At 44.9% G+C, this 17,676-nt stretch overlaps 1 protein-coding gene across 6 annotated transcripts in view; it reads right to left on the bottom strand.

Moving 5' to 3' along the window:
• Window positions 1-17,676, bottom strand: part of Cd44 (CD44 molecule (IN blood group)) — an 83,561-nt gene that overhangs the window by 43,145 nt on the left and 22,740 nt on the right. For all 6 annotated transcript variants that reach the window (XM_075961550.1, XM_075961547.1, XM_075961544.1 and 3 more), the window contains exons 2-3: window positions 7,446-7,611; window positions 3,655-3,788 (exon numbers count right to left, since the gene is read on the bottom strand). In XM_075961550.1, the coding sequence (XP_075817665.1) occupies window positions 3,655-3,788; window positions 7,446-7,611 (300 nt within the window). The remainder of the gene's footprint in view (window positions 1-3,654; window positions 3,789-7,445; window positions 7,612-17,676) is intronic.

The following is a 17,676-nucleotide window of genomic DNA, read 5'->3' on the forward strand; positions in this document are numbered from 1 at the left end:
CCAGAACATTGCATGAGAACAGAGAGACACTTAGTATCTATTTGTCAAATGAGAGAAACGGGGAGGAAAGGTCCCAGTTCTCCCAAAAAGCACCCCAAAGATGCTGTCTCCTAAAATGGTTCACAGCTATCAATAGGTATGGAATCCTGTGGATAAGCCTGAAGAGGGACGCCCTGAGTAATTATTAAAGTGTCAACTGATTCTTTCTAAGGGTCACTTAGCATTTGCAGGCCAAGTGAGAGAAGAAGAAAGCAGACAAAAGATGAGCCTGCTTCTATCCCTGATTCTAATGAATTTACAAGGTCATCCCACTTATTTCTCTACCTCTATATTTCTTAAGACATTCTTCAAAACACCCTTATTTGAGAATGCAGCTACTGGAGAGATTTGGGGAAGAGGTACCTATTTTCTTTGTCTAAGGCTGAGCCAATCTGTGAGATGCTTCTGGTATTTGGATGCGGAGCATCCTCAGGAGTGGGGCCTGTGAGCGTCTGGAAGCGAAGTTGTAATGAGCTGAGCGTGTCAACAACACTGAGTCTAATCTGTCAATGATGAGAATGTGTTCCCATGGAACCTCTTCATGCTCCATTTCACCTCAAATTTCATACAGAAATTCAGTCTGTCCAGGATGCCAAGATGCATGGTGACCCAAATTTGCAGTTAACGTATTCCTGCCCACGCCACTCACGTGACCTCATTAGATGGAGCTTCAGTCTCTTAAGCAATGCACTGCTGGGAGTGTCCCTAGCACAGGGACTTGTTAAAGAAATTCTAAGTTGGGCTTCCCCGGGGCTGTATTCTTAGAAAGCTTGGCTCCGCTGGCTCCAAAGGACTAAGATAGTAATTATTTAGTCTAGGTGTCAGTCTCTGGATGCCGGCAGGAAGGGTGCTTCCTCTAGGGTTGGTACCTTATAGGTGTTCCGTGAGTAAATCTTCCAAAGAGCTCTCAAATAAATGAGTGAATGGACAAATCACGAATGTAAATTCTGCTCCTTATCTCTGCCCTAAGAGGAGGATGAGGCATCTTACTGAATCAAGCTTTAAAAGATGGGCTTGAGTCAGTCATCTTTGTCCCCTCCGCAGAAGTCACCAGACTCATTTATGTTGGGTCTTAGATACTGAGAGAGGGCAGGAAAAAAAATCACACAGCCTTTTCCTGGGGTTTGCTGTGCTTTTAACTGGGGGGTCACAGAAGTATGGGGTTTAAGTTTGTAGAAGTTACCTGCTATGGTATTGCTGGCTCTTCTCCCTGTTGCTAGTGTATGGGCTCCCATCCCTAGGACCTCCAGGTTGCTGTCCTGAGCTAGGTATAATCTAAGATTCTTTCCAAGATGTTCTTTGCAGCACACTGGAAGCTGCCAGGATCTTTACTTCCTGCCCTGACATCCATGATGTTGACTATACTCAACCTCAGCCACATTTCATGCCTTCCTCTCTACATTTTCTGTCTTACTGAAGAAGATTGTTAATTCCTTTAAGACAAGAAGCACACTTTTTGGTTATTTCTTGCCCTCTATTTACTTAGCACAATAGTGTGTAGATACTATTAATAAATATTTATTGTCTTTGAACTTAAAGAAAAAGCATTAAAGCTTATCAACATGGAATCCATGTGGAAAACAGATAAAAAATGAAACGTAGTATTATTTTTAAACTTTACTGCTTCTAACACAGTCATTTGGGGAGGAAGCAGAGCGTTGGTACTTCTTCTGGTTTTTGACTGAACTAACACCTGCTTCTCTAAGGAGAGGAGAGTTCATCAGCACTGAAGATTCCTGTGCTGGAGATGGACCCAAATTTGGGGGTACCATGAAGAACAGAAAGAAAGCTGCAGTAGCTGTTTGCCTGGATCGTTTTGATTCCTGACCATAAAACAGTATGTGCTTTTGCCAGTTTCAATTAAATTTCGTAGACCCTTAACTCAAAGTGACACCAGCTTGTAAACCAGCCGAGGCAGTGTGGGAACACAGTCCTGTGATTTACTGCGTACTTTCATGGAACAGGCTTCAGCAGGAGAAGCAAAAACAGAACCTAACGACTGGGAGCAGCAGGCAGGATCCCCCCAAACTGCATTGTTGCCACCCGTTCAACCCCTTCATTTCTGACCCCTTGTACAAAGATGGAAGAAGTTAAGCCAGGGCACTCTTTGCCTGCTTCCTATTTACCCATCTGAGCTTGGGGGTCATTACACTACATTTGGTTCATTACACTCATCCGTACACAGGGGACGGACAGTGCCCTGTGTAGTCTCAGGTTCACTTCCTCATTTTGATCCAACTCCATGTGTGTTCTTTGTTCATATGATAGGGAGAGGTAGACTTGCTGTGATTTTTCGCCATGTCTTGTGTGTATATCCATGTCCCATATGTACTTGGAAAAATTCACTGGGTTCATATACTGTATTGCTTCAATACACCTCCTTCCCCCAAACTCTAGATTTTTCCTCGGAATCCTCATGTGTTCCTCAGTGCTTCTGAAACAATGGGTAGGTGGCACGGGCACACTGGCAGTCTAAGGACACTGATGTAATCTCCCGCTGCCCTCCATGCCCCCTGTTACCTTAAAAGCCCCCCCCCCACGGTATTATACCAGCTATGGTCTTATGGGGGTAAAGTTCTAGCCACTTTCCAGCCCTTTTAACATCTTCCTTCGATGTCCGAGGAAAATTTACAGTCCTGGAAGATATGACAAATTCACCTCAAAGTTTTTCCTTCCCTAACATATAGTTTCAACCCTTCAGGGAACTAGAAGATACAGTTTGAAAACTGAGACTTTTGATGGTTGGCATTTAAAACTTTGACATTTATGGTTTCATTTGGTCTCAAAAGACTTTGAATAATGTATAGTGCACAGAATTCTTTGATTTTGTGTGTGTGTGTGTGTGTGTGTGTGTGTGTGTGTGTGTGTGATGGCTTGAATAGACTTCTAAGCTCACGGCTGGGAAAGTTTTCATAGACAAAGGAGGGAGCCCAGCATCTCGGTTTTCATTTAGCTTTCTTACTCCTGGTGGCCTCAACCACTGAGTTAGGAACCTTTTCAACAAGGCCAATGCTATCATATCCTCTTTGCTTTTTCACTAGCTCCATTTATAATAATATTCTCAGTCATTTAGCTTGCACCTCTAAAAGATCAATAGATGGGTACCACTTTTCTGCAGAAATTGCTTCGAATTCTCAACCCACTGGAGGCGCTAGTCACCCCTCCGCTAAACCTGTATAACTTCTTTACCTGTAGCTCTATCCTCTGACTGGGCTTATGCCACCTTGTATTCCCTGGTATTTGTTCAGTGGAGTTAAGACGCTCTTGTGCCCACATCACATGGCCTTCTCATCTGCCAAGAGCTCCACTCCCTTGACTGTGGCTCTCCAAAGCACTTCTTCGGATGTGCCCTCCCTGTTCACCTCTCAAATGACAAGCATCCCCTGAGTTTGGGCCTTCCTATGGTGTCTTTTTTCTTTAGCACTCTCCAAGCTTGTGTCAAAGAATTGATATTTAATTATTTATCATCAGCTTCCCAAGCCTGGCATGTTAGTACCATGGATACTAGAGTCTAGCTCTTCCTTCTGTTGTAGAGACTCCTTTTGAGTGGAAGTTTCAGGAGTCAGCCAACCATGCTCCCACAGGCAGCCCAAAGACCATGTACTTAGAACCCACCTGAGGCATTGAAGCAATATGTGTCGTAGTGGGAAGTATTGGACTGGAGGATATACACTCCTGTGTTGTTAGCTGCGCAGATGGCATTGGGGGTGATCCTCGGGATCACCACATTGTCTTGTATGAATCCATACCTGCCAAGGGAAAACATGAAATTATTAACCTGAATGGCCAGGATCTCATTTCATAATAACCCATCAAATGACATTTAATGTGCACAACACCTCCACGTATTCACCCCAAGGATGCTAAGGGTCCCAATAACCGAGTTCCATAAAATCCAAAATCACCAGCACAGGAAAGCAAAGATGGTCAAAGCTGACAGAGGCAAAAAGAGTTCATTTAAAGACTGGGAACTGGTGATCATTCTTGTTTTTAACCAAAAAGATTCATGAATAAACAAAATCGTTCCATATAAAATTTATGGCCAGCAATGTTATTAAAGGCATCAGGAAGCCTGGGTTCCAGAAGAAAAAACTACACTAGGAGATTTGACAGTGAATTAACTTTATACTTCCCAAAAATGACATAAAATGAGTCAATCCCCTAAGGTGGCAAGTGGGTTGGTCCTCCTTTCAGTCTGCAATTCTAGAGCTGTCTTATTTTGTCCCTCCTTTCTTGTCCTCTGCTTCTCCTTTGAGCCCCTCACTCCTCACTATGGCCAACATGAAGCCTGGCTCCTGTGTTGACTTTGTGAGCCACCCAGACCTGTGGAGACAAATTGGCCATCACTGAACCGAGAGGAGTAGCAATTAGGGCAGCAAATGGCAGTGGGTCCTTTAACCAAGTTCTTCAAGCCACACACCATCCGCTCCTACACCTATCTGGGTGTTTCTGGGAGTCAGCTGGGGCTGGAGGCCTTTTCAGACATAGTGCACGTCACCACCATCCCAGTGGCCATCTACCATGAACACGAAATGCCTCAAAACATGGCATGTGGGTGGAGAAAATGCTGCTCAAGAGGAAAGAGGTGGGGTGACGGCAAAAGAACAAAGAGGGAGATGCTAAATTTGGCAGGGTTTGAGAAGTACAATGCAAGCTAAAATGCACCTTCCTTTAACTCCTACTGTTGGGGCAACAGCACAGCCTGCAGCACCCAGCAAGACACATGGAAATGAGAGTGACTTGGAAGCTCCTAAGCTCAAAGTCTCTCATTATGTCGGTGTTGCAATGAGAGCTGAATGACGAATTCCTCGTCCAAACCGACAGGCTGATTTCCCCAAAGTCTTCTTAGCCCGGAGGTGGGAGGGCACACAATTAAATAACAAGAAATTCTCATGGACCTGAGCGTTGTCCCTAATCAGGGTGGGGCAGACAAGACAGAAGTCCCTGCTGAGGCTTTGTCCCAGCCTGTGAGACTATGCCTTCTGACTTTTGGCAGATATCTGATTCCATAGCTACCTGAGGGAAATTATGAAATTGAGTTTTGAAACACTTAATACCAGTATGGATACAATGACAGATTTGACAGATTTCTGCAGCAGAAGTTTATCTTCATATTTTTTCTAAATAATACTCCACAAGGAAACTACTCTTCATCCTGCCCTCCTGCATCATATTGACAAATATGTATGAATAATACGTATATATGCCATATACATACATTATATATATACAAAATAGATATTCCAGAATTGAATACACATTCTTATATTCTCTTGGTGAGTTATTGTGAATTTTCACCACATGGCAGTTTTATATGCATGTACTATACATGAGTTGGGGCATTGAAATTTCTATACATGTACATGGCGTGAATGAGTGACTGTCCATAAGGAGGACAGTCCTCTTGTACGCTGTAAGATTGGTTACTCAAACTGGTTTAATAAAATGCTGATTGACCAATAGCCAGGAAGGAAGTATAGGTGGAACAACCAAACTAAAGATAATGGGAAGGAGAAGGGTAAAGAGTCAGGAGACTCCAGCAGACACACAGAGAGAAAGATGAGCACATAGTACTGAGAAAAGGTACCACCACATGGCAGAGTGTAAGTAAGGAATATGGGTTAGCTTTAAGTGTGAGAGCTAGTTAATAACAATAAGCCTGAGCTATTGGTCGAGCGTTTATAAATAATACTAAGCCTCTGTGTGGTAATTTGGGAAGCAGTTGCTGGGTATTTGGGATCAAGCAGCTCTGAGAGAGGAAACTTCCACCAACAGAGAAAAGACATATTTAGCCAGTCCTTGTATCCTCCCCCTTACTTATCCTTTGTGAGGGCTTAGTCATTACACTCAGACTGATCACAACCAAACTGAGACTCCTCTACCTACAATCAGTATGATCCATGACAAGCTTTAAGGCCCTGTTGCTTCATCTATAAAGTCTTAGTAATAAACAGAGAAGTTTAAGGATGTTCCCATCAGCTCGAGACTCTGTATTCATTCCTCTGGCTCTCAACAGATGAGAAGTCGTTGTGTTTCACAAGTACGTCTTAACTGCATTTCACAATCAGGCCAGCTTTCTGAAAGCACTTTCTTAGCCCTGTGACCTAATCAGGGATTTTAAAATATAGCCTTGGGGCTTGAATAGATGGTTTTTGCTAACCAGCCGTCTTTCATGAAGGTCATGGGTCAGGTTCTGTAGCTCCAGAGCTGTCATTCATCCTTTACCCTTCTCCTAGACTTAGCTCTGAACCCTTCGAGACAGATGTCCAGCTGGCGCTGCTCAAAACAATGAAAACGTTCTCTATATAATCTGCAACATTTGATAGGGCAGCTACCAGGTAAGTGAAACATAGCTAGCGCCATCAAAGAATTCATTTTCATATAACCTAATTTTAATGAACTTAAATGTAACTCACCACGTGTGGTTAATAGTTACTGTATTAGACAGAGCAAGAGTCTCAGGGACCATTCAAGATGTGCGTGCCTGAGTCGGTAACTAAGGGCCAGGGATAGATGCAATTCGCTTCCATTTAACAGGTTCCTTGTAGAGGGCTGCAGCTAGACTTTCTAAAAGCATTCGGTTTGCATGTGTGTGCACGTGCGTGAGCACTGGAGAGGCGAGAGAACCACACTGCTTAAGCTGGAGACTGAAGTGGGGACATATGAAGATTACCCAGATCTTCTAGTGAAATCAAACCACACCAACCACTTGACTGAGGGTGTCACCAAGATCCCATTCACACATGCCACTGGCCACAAAAACAAAAAAAAAAAATGCATAGGCTGCCCTTGCCTCTTACGATTATTGTGGAACAAAATGATTTGAGGAAGGTCCTCTGGGGCCTTGGGTACCTTGAAGAAAACGTTTCAAGGCTTCTGATAACAGCTTATTTTAATGTAGTCTAGCTTTAAGACTTCCTTATCCTTTTACTTACGTTGTCAAATCATAGCAACACAGAAGACAGCCTAAAAGCTCCGAGAGGGGGGTTTGAAGAACGTGCCTTGTGTCAAGTCTGCACAGCCAAGACTCTGCCAGCTACCTATTTATTTTAAACACTGTTATTTGGCTCGCGTTTTCTTGTGGTTCCGACAATGATGCTGAATGTTTCTTCAAAGCCAGAGGAGTGCTTCAGGAGCACATTAGGCAAGAGGCTTGCAACTGATATGACCCTAATGGCTGACCCTGACTCCCCTCCCCCACGAGCGAGCGCATGATTCACCAAGGTGTCTTCTTAAGCTGATTTGAAATTCCAGTTGTCATACCGGTTTAGGCTGTCTTGGTCAAATTAATAGGTAGGGCTACCTCTTTAGGCAAGAACCCATTCAACTGTCAGGAAGGAGCCTTCCAGCTGTAAGCCCTGCCCCTCCCCAGTGGACTGTCCCCAGAGAGAGTGCTGGTCTCTTACCTGCAAGTTTCAAACCCTGAATCCAGAGCCTTCAGCATCTGATCCATAGTGGGCAGGGTGCTGTTGAAAGCCTGGCAGAGGTCTTCTGCCTCAGTCCGTGAGATGCTGTAGCGGCCATTTTTCTCCACGTGGAATACACCTGCATAGCGGCAGGTTATATTCAAATCTGTGGGATCAAACGGAAATGGAAATGTTAGACTCTTCTGCATGAAAAGTTTGCACAAAACTAGATCAATGGTAAGAAGTGCTTGTAAGTGAAGACAAAAAAAGACAAACAAGAAAAAAGAAAGTCAAACAGCAGGTTGGGGTGATGGCTCAGCCAGTAAAGTGCTTGCTTTGCAAGCATGAGAACCTGAGTTTAATCCCCCGAAATCCACATATAACAGGCTGGCTATTGTGGCCAGCATTTGCAATGCTAGGGCTGGATGTGACAGGTAGATCCCTTGGGCTCACTGCCCAGGCAGCTTAGACTTCTTGGTGAGTTCAGGGCCGATGAGAGACCTTGTGTCTTGCCTCAACGTGCATATGCACACGTGTGAACAGGCCTATAAACGTGAACACACACACACATGAATACCCGAAGACTGCCCATGGCATCTCATGCTTAAAATCCCAGCACTTGGGAAGCTGAGGTAAGAGCATCACCTAAGGTCAAGGTCAGCCTGGGCTACCTGCGAGATACAGGTCAACCACAGCTACAGTGTACCCTTACCTCAACATCAACAAAAATCCAAATAGACATCTCTACTGATGCAGCCTTCAGAACTCACTCTGGCTTTCCAAAGATACATCAAGCTTAAATCTGAGACCTGGCAGCATAAAAGACCCCATCCTTAAAGAATCTCTATCAACGAAGAACTCATGAGAAACTGACCAAATCCAGGGGAGTTATGAAGGAACACATGTCAGCTACTAAGAAAACTACACACACACACACAATAGTATTGCATATACAGTTCTGTGCTTAGCTCCACACTTATTCTTATACTGGTGTTGCTCCTTACCTTATCACTTCTAACACTATATACTCAGCTGCACCCAGAGCAAACTTCCTTCTGGTCAAGAGCAATGCCATCAGGCTGTGGCCTCCCTCCCTCTCCAGCCTGGGAGCTGCCGGCACTGCTCCAACCCCAGAGATCCCCCCTCTCGATTCCATCAGGCACTCTGAGCTCCTCCAGACCTGAGACCACACACCTGCCTTCTTTCCTGTGTGGAACACTCTGTCCTTAGAGCCACACGAATGGTTCTCCTTTCTTATGAATTATCATCCCACCACGTTTTCTCTCAGCAGTGCCCGAGATACCAGGCTAGGATTTAAAACCCAGGTCTGGAGTCACAGAGAGGACAGATCTGGACTCTCCAAAGTTCAAATCACCTTCCAAGAAAAATTTGAAGCTGGAGAAGGGAATTGCTGAAGGAAGTGATTGGACCGTTTCTCTCTAGAACCACAGGCTCTTCCTGAAGCAAAGTTTGTTCTACATTTTGGAGTGGGCTCTGGTGGGAGAGGAGGTTTTAACCCCCCTGAACTGTCCTTTGCTAATCTTGAATCTTTGGGGTTCTGTGTTGCATAATTGTCACCAGTACCCTAAAAGGTAAGCTCTGCTTATATACTTGAACGCTAAGAATCAGAATCTGGGAAGGAATGAAGTAATTTCCACAGGTCTGCAGCTTTTAGATGGCTGAAGTAGTAACTCCTCTCAGATGGGTTGACCTCCCTCAAAGAGGGGTTTGAAGCAGTTTTTCATGTGCCCAACGTTCTTCATGTTTAAAACAGGGGAGAGGCTCATCTAAACCACTGCTTCATGATGACAAAAGAGGGCCCATTATTATGAAGTATGGTTATTACAGGTGCCAGCTCCTTCTCCTAGAGCAGGAAGCAGGTTCCAAACACGACAAGGCAGTGTCAGACAGATGCAAAACAAAGAAATGAGAAGTCATCCTGGAGAAGGCCCAGGCCACGCAAGTTCGTTTCTTTGCCTTGGTTTGTGTCACCAGCAAGCAGCTACTTTAAAAACAGAAACAAAGCCCACGAAACCCTGCAGGGAGGCAGTTGCAGTGAAGGAAAGATGCTCTGTGCAGCTAATTCCTTATCTCAGGGGCCCAGCGCTCGCCGAAGCCACTCATGCAGCTCTTGGCTGATGAAGCAATGCGCACACACCGGAAGGAAACGCACAAGCTCCCTTTGAAACGCTGTTTGTTTTTACTGACATTTGCAGCTCAGTCTCAGCTGGCCAATTTCACAAAGGGACCCTGTCACTCAGGGAGACAGCCCTTCCAGGCCTCTCCTGATCCCGCATACAAAAGGAGAAGTGTCTCAATGGGCTTCTTGCAGGTGAGGCTGCTGGGGCGACTTCAGTCAGATGCCACCTGCCTGCTCCTGGCCCAGGTGGCTGTTGTCAACTCCAAGGTTAAAAATAAAGGCTGAGGCTTGGACAATGGTCTGGAGATGAGCAGCAGTTTCTTTCTTATGAAAATCGATTCTAGCTTGCCACCTGGCCAACGGGATATGCAAATGCAAGAGAAACCAACGCAAGCGGAGACTTTTGAGTAAAATCCCTTGAGTTCCATGGGCAGTAACCCGTGTTATTGTAGAGACAGTGTGTCCACACAGGATGGTTATTCAGTAAGTGTGCCTGAAACTGCCTGTGTATGTGTGTGGGGGCCATCAAGGACGGTAGAAGACAGAGAAACTCAGCCTTCATCTTTCTAGCTTAGCCCAACATGCTACAGGCATCGGTTACTGGGCGAGTGAGACATTCTCAGGAAATATAAAGTACGAGTTTCTGTTTGTTTTAATCTTGTGAGGAGGAATCCCGCTCCTCATCCCAATGGCACCTGGACCATTGAGAATCACAAGGATGATGCCCCAGACTTCCAGATCAACTATCACGTGAGTTGTTGATAATCAATCCCTCGGCTTTGGATCACTTCAAATGGGCCAAACCCTCAGGTCTGTGTATCATCTAAGCCCTAGCAATTTATGAAGACATCCTAACTCTTTTCCTTATATTTATATAGAGCCTATATTTTTTTACCCCAAAGGGTATTAATATTACCAAGCACAATAGCAGTAGTGAATTCTTCTGTACGTGTCAGGCACTCTTATAAGCATTTTACAAGTGTTAACTAATCATCTCCTTAAAACAACTCTAGGGTAATATTAATCATCACTCTCCTGATAGAAAAACTGAGGTATGGAGAAAAGAAACTATACAAACATGCCTGAGGCCAAGGAGCTGCAGTGGTAGGGCAGATATTCAAACCCACCCGGACTCGGCTCCTAGGACCTTCTTCTCCTGGCAGGATAGGTAACTCCCCTGGCTTCCTTATCCTGAAAATGCATAGCCAACACTATTTTCCAGCATCATGAGAGCAAGGTGAGATAGAAGTAGCATGGACCACAGAACATCTCTAGCAGAGCTCAGGTAGTGATGGGCCAAGCTCCAAGCAGAGAGGAAGAACCTCAGAATCTCTATCTGCAGTTGGGTCCTCAAACAAAAGCCTCTGGGATCTTGGAGTCACTCTGACATGTGAGGCAAACATTAGAGCTGGGAAGATAACTCAATCCATATAAAACTTGCTGAACCAGGCATGAGGCCCTGTAAGAAAGACAGCTGGGTGGTGTGCTCTTGGAAACCAGTACTGGGGAATCAGACACAGGCTGACGCCCAGGCCTTACTGGAAAGCTTGCCTACCAGTCAAGGTGAGCTCCAGGTCAGGGAGAGACGCTGTCTCAAAGAAAAAAGAAAGGTGAACAGCTTCTCAGTAGTGAGAGATATGTTGTCTTCTGTCCTCCACACGTGGGCAAGCACCTGAACACCTACACATGTGCACCCATATACATACATTCACATGTAAGGGAACACACATGCCATACACGTGCACATGAAGGAACTAATATTAAATGGCAACCGCACCTCTCAAACAAGCCCTTCCTTATGATGATCCATTAACAATGCTTCCAGCTGAGCCCTCTGGTCTCCAGTACATCCCTTTTATCTGAGTGACTTGAACTGCTAAAAGCCCCTCCCTTAGAGAGACAGAATGGGCTTAGGGAAGGATGTAGACAGAGGCTACATCACGCTGCTCCTTTAGAGTACTAGTTAAAGCAGGTTGTGAGCAGGGCAGGGGCGTCCCCAGGCCCATCATTCAAGAGTCTGGTTTGCATGTCCTCCTCAGAAAGACCAGAAAAAGAGACGGCATCAGTCTCCATGGGCACATGGGAAATGCAATAGCTTAGCCTAGTTCCCATCTTCCCAACATTTGCCACTTTGCAGGTGGCAGGACTCAGTAGCTGCTAAGCTTCTCTTCATGTTCAGCCTTCCTGAAGTGATCACAGCAACAACCTGCTAGAGTCTGCAGGACTCACTAAATAAAACTGGGCAAAAATGGAGCTTCTAATAACTAAAGCTGTGACTATCGCACTCTTGTTAACTGCTTAGAAACTTCACCAACACAGTGGCAAAGTCGTTTTCAAAAATTGTATTGTTTTGAAATTAAAATATAATTATGTAATTTCCCCCTTACTTCTATACATCTCCCCAAACTCTCCCATGTCATCCTTGCTCCTTCTCAAGGCCTTTTAACACACTCTGTCTCTCTCTCTGTGTCTCTGTGTCTCTGTCTCTCTCTCTCTCTCTCTCTCTCTCTCTCTATATATATATATATATATATATATATATATATATATATATATACACACACTTTTAATATTACTTGTAAGTATATGATTTCAGGGCTGACCACTTAATATTAGATAACCAATTAGGGTACTCATTCCTGGGGAAGAGTCTGAGAAATCCATTTCCGACATAAAGAAACTAAAGTACAAAGTGGTGACCAAAGTTGTCCACATAAAAGGGTCAGACTTGGAGCCTGATGTAGACTAGATTAAAAGTCACTCTCAGAAAAGCCACAACTGACCTATGGCAGGCACATCTCCCTTATCTTTAGTTTCCCTGAGCCTGTTGGATCGAGAAAGACAGAGTCCATTAGGGACATCACCCTAGTGATCTAACACTTTGCTTACACTGTAGAGTAAGGGAGAGATGGGTTCTTTTTATACCCAGTCATTTCCTAAGTGGGAGAAAATCATAACGCCATCTGAAAGGGAGCCACTGTGTAATTTCCACTCAAGTTTCCATTATGTGCTTCTTCCCAAACTTGCTTGAGAGGTAAGTGGGGGTGGCTCCTGCTCTAGGAGGCAGGTAGACTCCCCATATCTGCTAAGGGCCAGCATCCAGGCTTTGCCAAGAATTCTCTACTGGCCACTAGAATGGTTGAACCCGGAGCTTTGTTTCTATGAACGCTTGCTGTTTTTCAAGAAAGAAACTGTTTCCAAAGACTGATTGTGTTTTTGTAACTGGCTTTATCTGTCTACACAATGAAGTCAGCATCTCTGCCATGGGTACGATATATTCATATCCACACAGGTTTAGGCAACCATTTGTAAAGCTAGACCTCCTAAAAGTGGACAGCCATATATCCCACATGAGGACCACCAGAAGACACTCACAAACATATTGTGCCCAATAGAGATGGGTAGCTGTCCAAATCTCTTCTCTAGATGACCCCCAAAAGAATTCTAGCTTGCCAGCATGAGCCAACCACATGCCTATCCTCTTCCTGTCATCTCCCCATGAGTTCTGAGTCATAATTCGGTATTTTACTGTTGATTTGGCTCACAGGAGGCTGTATGTGAAGAGAACTTGCTGTCTTAGTGATAGTAGAATTAGAAGGCAGGCCAGTTCCTGCAGCTCGGTGACTTGCCCAATTCCCACAGTCCACTTATCACGGATTGTGAGAAAACCAGTAAGCAAAGACAGCACCTATTCCTGGTAATGTTTCAGTTTTTAGGACTTTACAGCTAATAATTCATTTTATTCTCATAAAAATCCTATGTAATGGACTACTTTATTAACCTCGTTTTACATCTGAATTGACTAATACATTGAGATGTCTTAAGGAACTGATAGGGGCAGGCACAGGCTGAATAGTCAGGCTGATCCTGTTACAGTGTTAAACGGTAGCTAGACATGGAAAGGGTTCAAATGCCATCAGAATCTCATTGGCTGTCCACGTGCTTTTTAAAGCATGGAGAGGTAACCATTAAACAAGTTCTAGAGAGGAGACTAAGGCTTACTGGAGGTGATTTTACGATGAGAGTCTCCTTCACTCTGGCAGGAAGGGTAAGACCTTCACCCCAGGGGTTCAAGCTGCTTGCTATGGGAACTGCTACCCACTCCCAAGGAAGACGTCCTGAGCTGGCCACCTCTCTCTCCCCTTTCCTCTTCCTACGATACTCTTGGGAACTGGAACAGTCCGGTTCCAGCAGCAGTTTCAGTTTTCTGTTCAAGTGCTCCAGCCATGGCTAGGCAGAGCTAGTGAGAAGAGCGGGCATTCAGGATTGGCTCACAGCTGGGCCCACCACAGCAGAGTATGCTTGTGACCTTCTGAGATGGCTACAAGCCATCCCAAAGGTCTACACTGACCAAGTAGACACTCTAGACTGATCCAGCTGGAACCTGACACCCTGGATTGACGGTCCTCAACAGGACGGTGCACCTAGGAGACAGCCACCCTTCTGGGCAGTGAGTGGCAGCCCGAAGAACTGGTGAGCCCGTCACATGGTCTTCACTTTCCCAGTGCTCGTTATTTAAAAGCCAAGGCTCAGCTACTGCCCTCGGGTTTGCAGAGCCTACATCTCGCACAGAAGATGATGCAATTCATGAGCCCATTCTGGTCAGAAGCAGGGAGGGAAAGCGCCAAGTTTAGAAAAAAAAAAACCTGGTAATTAGATCATCCATGAGCAGGGTAGGACAGTGCAGAGCCTTAAAACAATTATCAGGGAGGAAAGAGCAACTGAAGTCTAGAGTTACTGAGCATGGTTCCCAGCCCGTTATGAGGCCAGGACAACCTCGGGGGACACTAGAATCCTGACTTCTGCTAACGTGATCCTGCCTCATAGTGTTTGTCATCAAAGGTATGAGCGAGTTGTTCCCAATAAATCCCTAACTCATGGTCATGAAGCATCATCCCGAGGCACATCATGAAGAAGTCATTCTTCTTTCCACCCATTTGATGTCTTGGAAGCCCAGAGCTTCCATCTGGGAGCCTTTCAAGCTGTGTAGCCCCTGCTTCACCAGACCTGCTGGTGCAGAATATGGCTGGCAGCCTTCCCATGGTCCCCACACTCGTCCCATCGTCTGACTCCCATGTGATGGGCGCCTAATGAAAGAGCATATTGTTCAACATCCACTTCCAAACGAGGCTAAAGACCTTGTCAGTAGCTGGACTGCCTTTGGCTGGCCACTGGCAGACCATGGGTTCCTAGTGACTCAGTCTCTCCGGGAATTGCCCCCAAGGCGGGTGAGGGTTTAATGAGGAGAGAAAACAGTTACACACCATCATACGGAGAGAGGGAATTTCCTCCAGAACTTGTCCTGGGGTGCTTTTAATTGAGCTAGCTATTCATCTTTTGGCACTTAGAGAGGAAAGGCACCCCAATGTCTGGGGGCCTGACTGAACACCCTGACGTCGAAGGAACAAGGAGTTCATCATGAGTCAATGGACCTCTATGAAAGACAACCATCTCAGAAGCTGTCACCCTGGTGACTTCTGCCAAGTCCTCCAAACAGCGAAGCCATTGCATTGTCTAGAAATAACTTGCGTAGTTTTCAGAATTTAGGGAGAAACCTTCTTCTTGCCTCTTGCTTCATTGTTGGGGACATGGCCGTGAGAGCCTGCCGAAACGCCCACCACTTCTCTTCGGTCCAACAGGGTACTTGCCCCTTGGTATTACCTCACTACATAAGAGCTCTGTAAAGCCAAGTCGTCCTTGGGGAACAAGCCTCCAGGAAGATAAATGAGAGCAAGAAACCACAGTGCATACCCTTATATGTTGCCATGGCAACCAGGAAGTCCACTGGCCCCAACACCTTTGTTTTTTTCTCTTTTGGATCTTATTGATTTAGCAGATTGACTCGCACAAACCCAGGATGTGGTAAGCGAACTGACAAAGCATCAGAAACCCACACAGGGTTTTTCCTGCTGCAGTTAGGGAAAGAAAAAAAAATGATAGCTTCACTTTGTCTTGCAATTACATTTTTTCTGGGAAGCCGTAATTGCTTCTACATCATCTAATTAGAGTATAGTTTGTGCTCAAGTCTAGAAGCAGCGATTTCAGAGAAGGGTCGCTCAGGAGAGGGGCCTTAGCTGTAACTTGCTTGTATCTGCACTTCGGAAGAGAGCAGCAGAGTCCTGACTTGGTGATATGTCAGAACCTCCATCTGGGAGCATCCAAATTCTGCTCATTACAAGCTGTGTGACCTTGAAAAACTCACAACAGCAGCAAGTCTAGTCTTCCTCCCTCCTGGGATAAGATAAGAATATGCTCAAAAGACCTTGTATATATTTTTATGAAAATGGCTTTATGTAATCCAGCAACAGGTACAACGACTACAGGCCAATTGGAAAGCCTTTTAAAAGAAGAATATACATCATAAATACTAACTAAATAGTATAATCATTGGAAATCTCAAATCTAAATAAAATAGATAGCATGAAAATCAGAATATCATTGGGGCTTGCAAGATAAAAAGGCTCAGAGTATGGGTGTGTACACCTGAGACACACTCAAATCTCAGAAATGTTTTCAAAATTCTTACAGGAATGAAGACATTTTTGGTGTTACTCTCTGCAGAACAGAATGTATCAAAGTACTTGAGACCTTTATCTTCTTGTCATGTTGGAATTTATCTCACCAAATATGCATATCAAAAACAGTCCTGTGAAGTCTGGATGGGGAGGTGCTATGCACCCATTTTACAGATGAAAAATTTAAGGAATGAGAGATGTAGGGAAAGTTTGATGAACATATAGATGTTGCCTCAGGTCACCTGGGTCTACTGGTTTTTGTTGCCCTTGCTTTGGGTTGACATCAGCCCAAGGAGGGGGTGACCACAGCAGTCATAGAGAACAGTAGTAGTGTTCAGCTTCTTCCCCTGACCTCCATGATGCATTGGTAAAAATCATGACAGGTGAGACAAAAATATAGTTGCTTGAGGTAGAGGCAAAATGAGTACGTTGAGACAAACCTAGAGCCTGAATCTACCTGCTGTTCATCCTCAGTCCAGTACCCAGGCTACCCCATCAGGGACCCTGGCACTCCCAAAATCCCCTAAGGAAATATCTAAGCCAGTCTGAAAACTCTGTGGTAAAGACCAATCGTTAAATGGCAATCACCATTTGGTCAGTCTTAAAATGAAGCATACTAGAAAAGCGGGTCACCCCACATGATGTCTGGGGAAACAGACAATGAGCATGGAATTCAAGGTCCTGGAGCTCCAGTTTTATGGGCTGTCCCACATAAACTACACCATGCAAAAATGCCTTAGAAATAACAGGCCTGGTATTGGATCACTTTTGTATTTCTCCCCTTGGATCAAACATAAAAATACCTTGCAACTTAATGTCCTCCACAAAGACCCCGTGAATTGACCTTGCAGAGAGGAAATAGCAAAATGAGAACTTCCAGGATATTTTGCCATGTCTGTGACTACGTTAAAAGTGGGCCTGACAAAATTTCAGGATTCAGTAACTGAAGTAAGGCTTATTATCCTTCAAGATAGAGTCACCTAGAGGAGGGACATGGAAGGCCATCGCCAGTTCCTGCAAAGCTCGGCTACAGTGCACAGCTACTGTTGAAAATAGTTCCTATTTTGATTTTCTTTCCTTTTTCTGTCTCTTTTACCCTCTTTTCAAGTGAGAGTCAGATTTTCCAGACTGCCTAGAGCTGCTACTCTGTGGGGAATGGAAGCTCGGATGTCCTAAAGATTCTTTATCGTGTGACTTTTTGAGCAGCCTCTGGAGGTTAAATAAATGACCTTCCTCATCTGCGAGGCAAGTGAGACACAACTACCCCCCACATCTTATGAAAGTGGCAAAAACTCGAAGCCACGCTAGCAAGCTGAGACTCAGTTTGTGAAAGTGACAGCTGTCACCTTGGGACAAGGAGATTCACATTTAAAATGCAAACCAACTGTAGGGTAGAGTAGGCTGGGGAACTCTGGCACTAAGTCCAGCCAAGCCCTCGGATGGCTTTCTCAGCCGTGCTGACGCAAAGGGCACATGGTGTGTATCTGGTAACCCCTGCCTAATGGCTACCTCATCTCACAGCAGTCGTGGAAGGGCTGTGACCATCACAAGCCTTCATGCAGGTTTTGGGTGACAA

This window comes from Microtus pennsylvanicus, chromosome 2 (assembly GCF_037038515.1).
Source record: "Microtus pennsylvanicus isolate mMicPen1 chromosome 2, mMicPen1.hap1, whole genome shotgun sequence".
NCBI lineage: Eukaryota > Metazoa > Chordata > Mammalia > Rodentia > Cricetidae > Microtus > Microtus pennsylvanicus.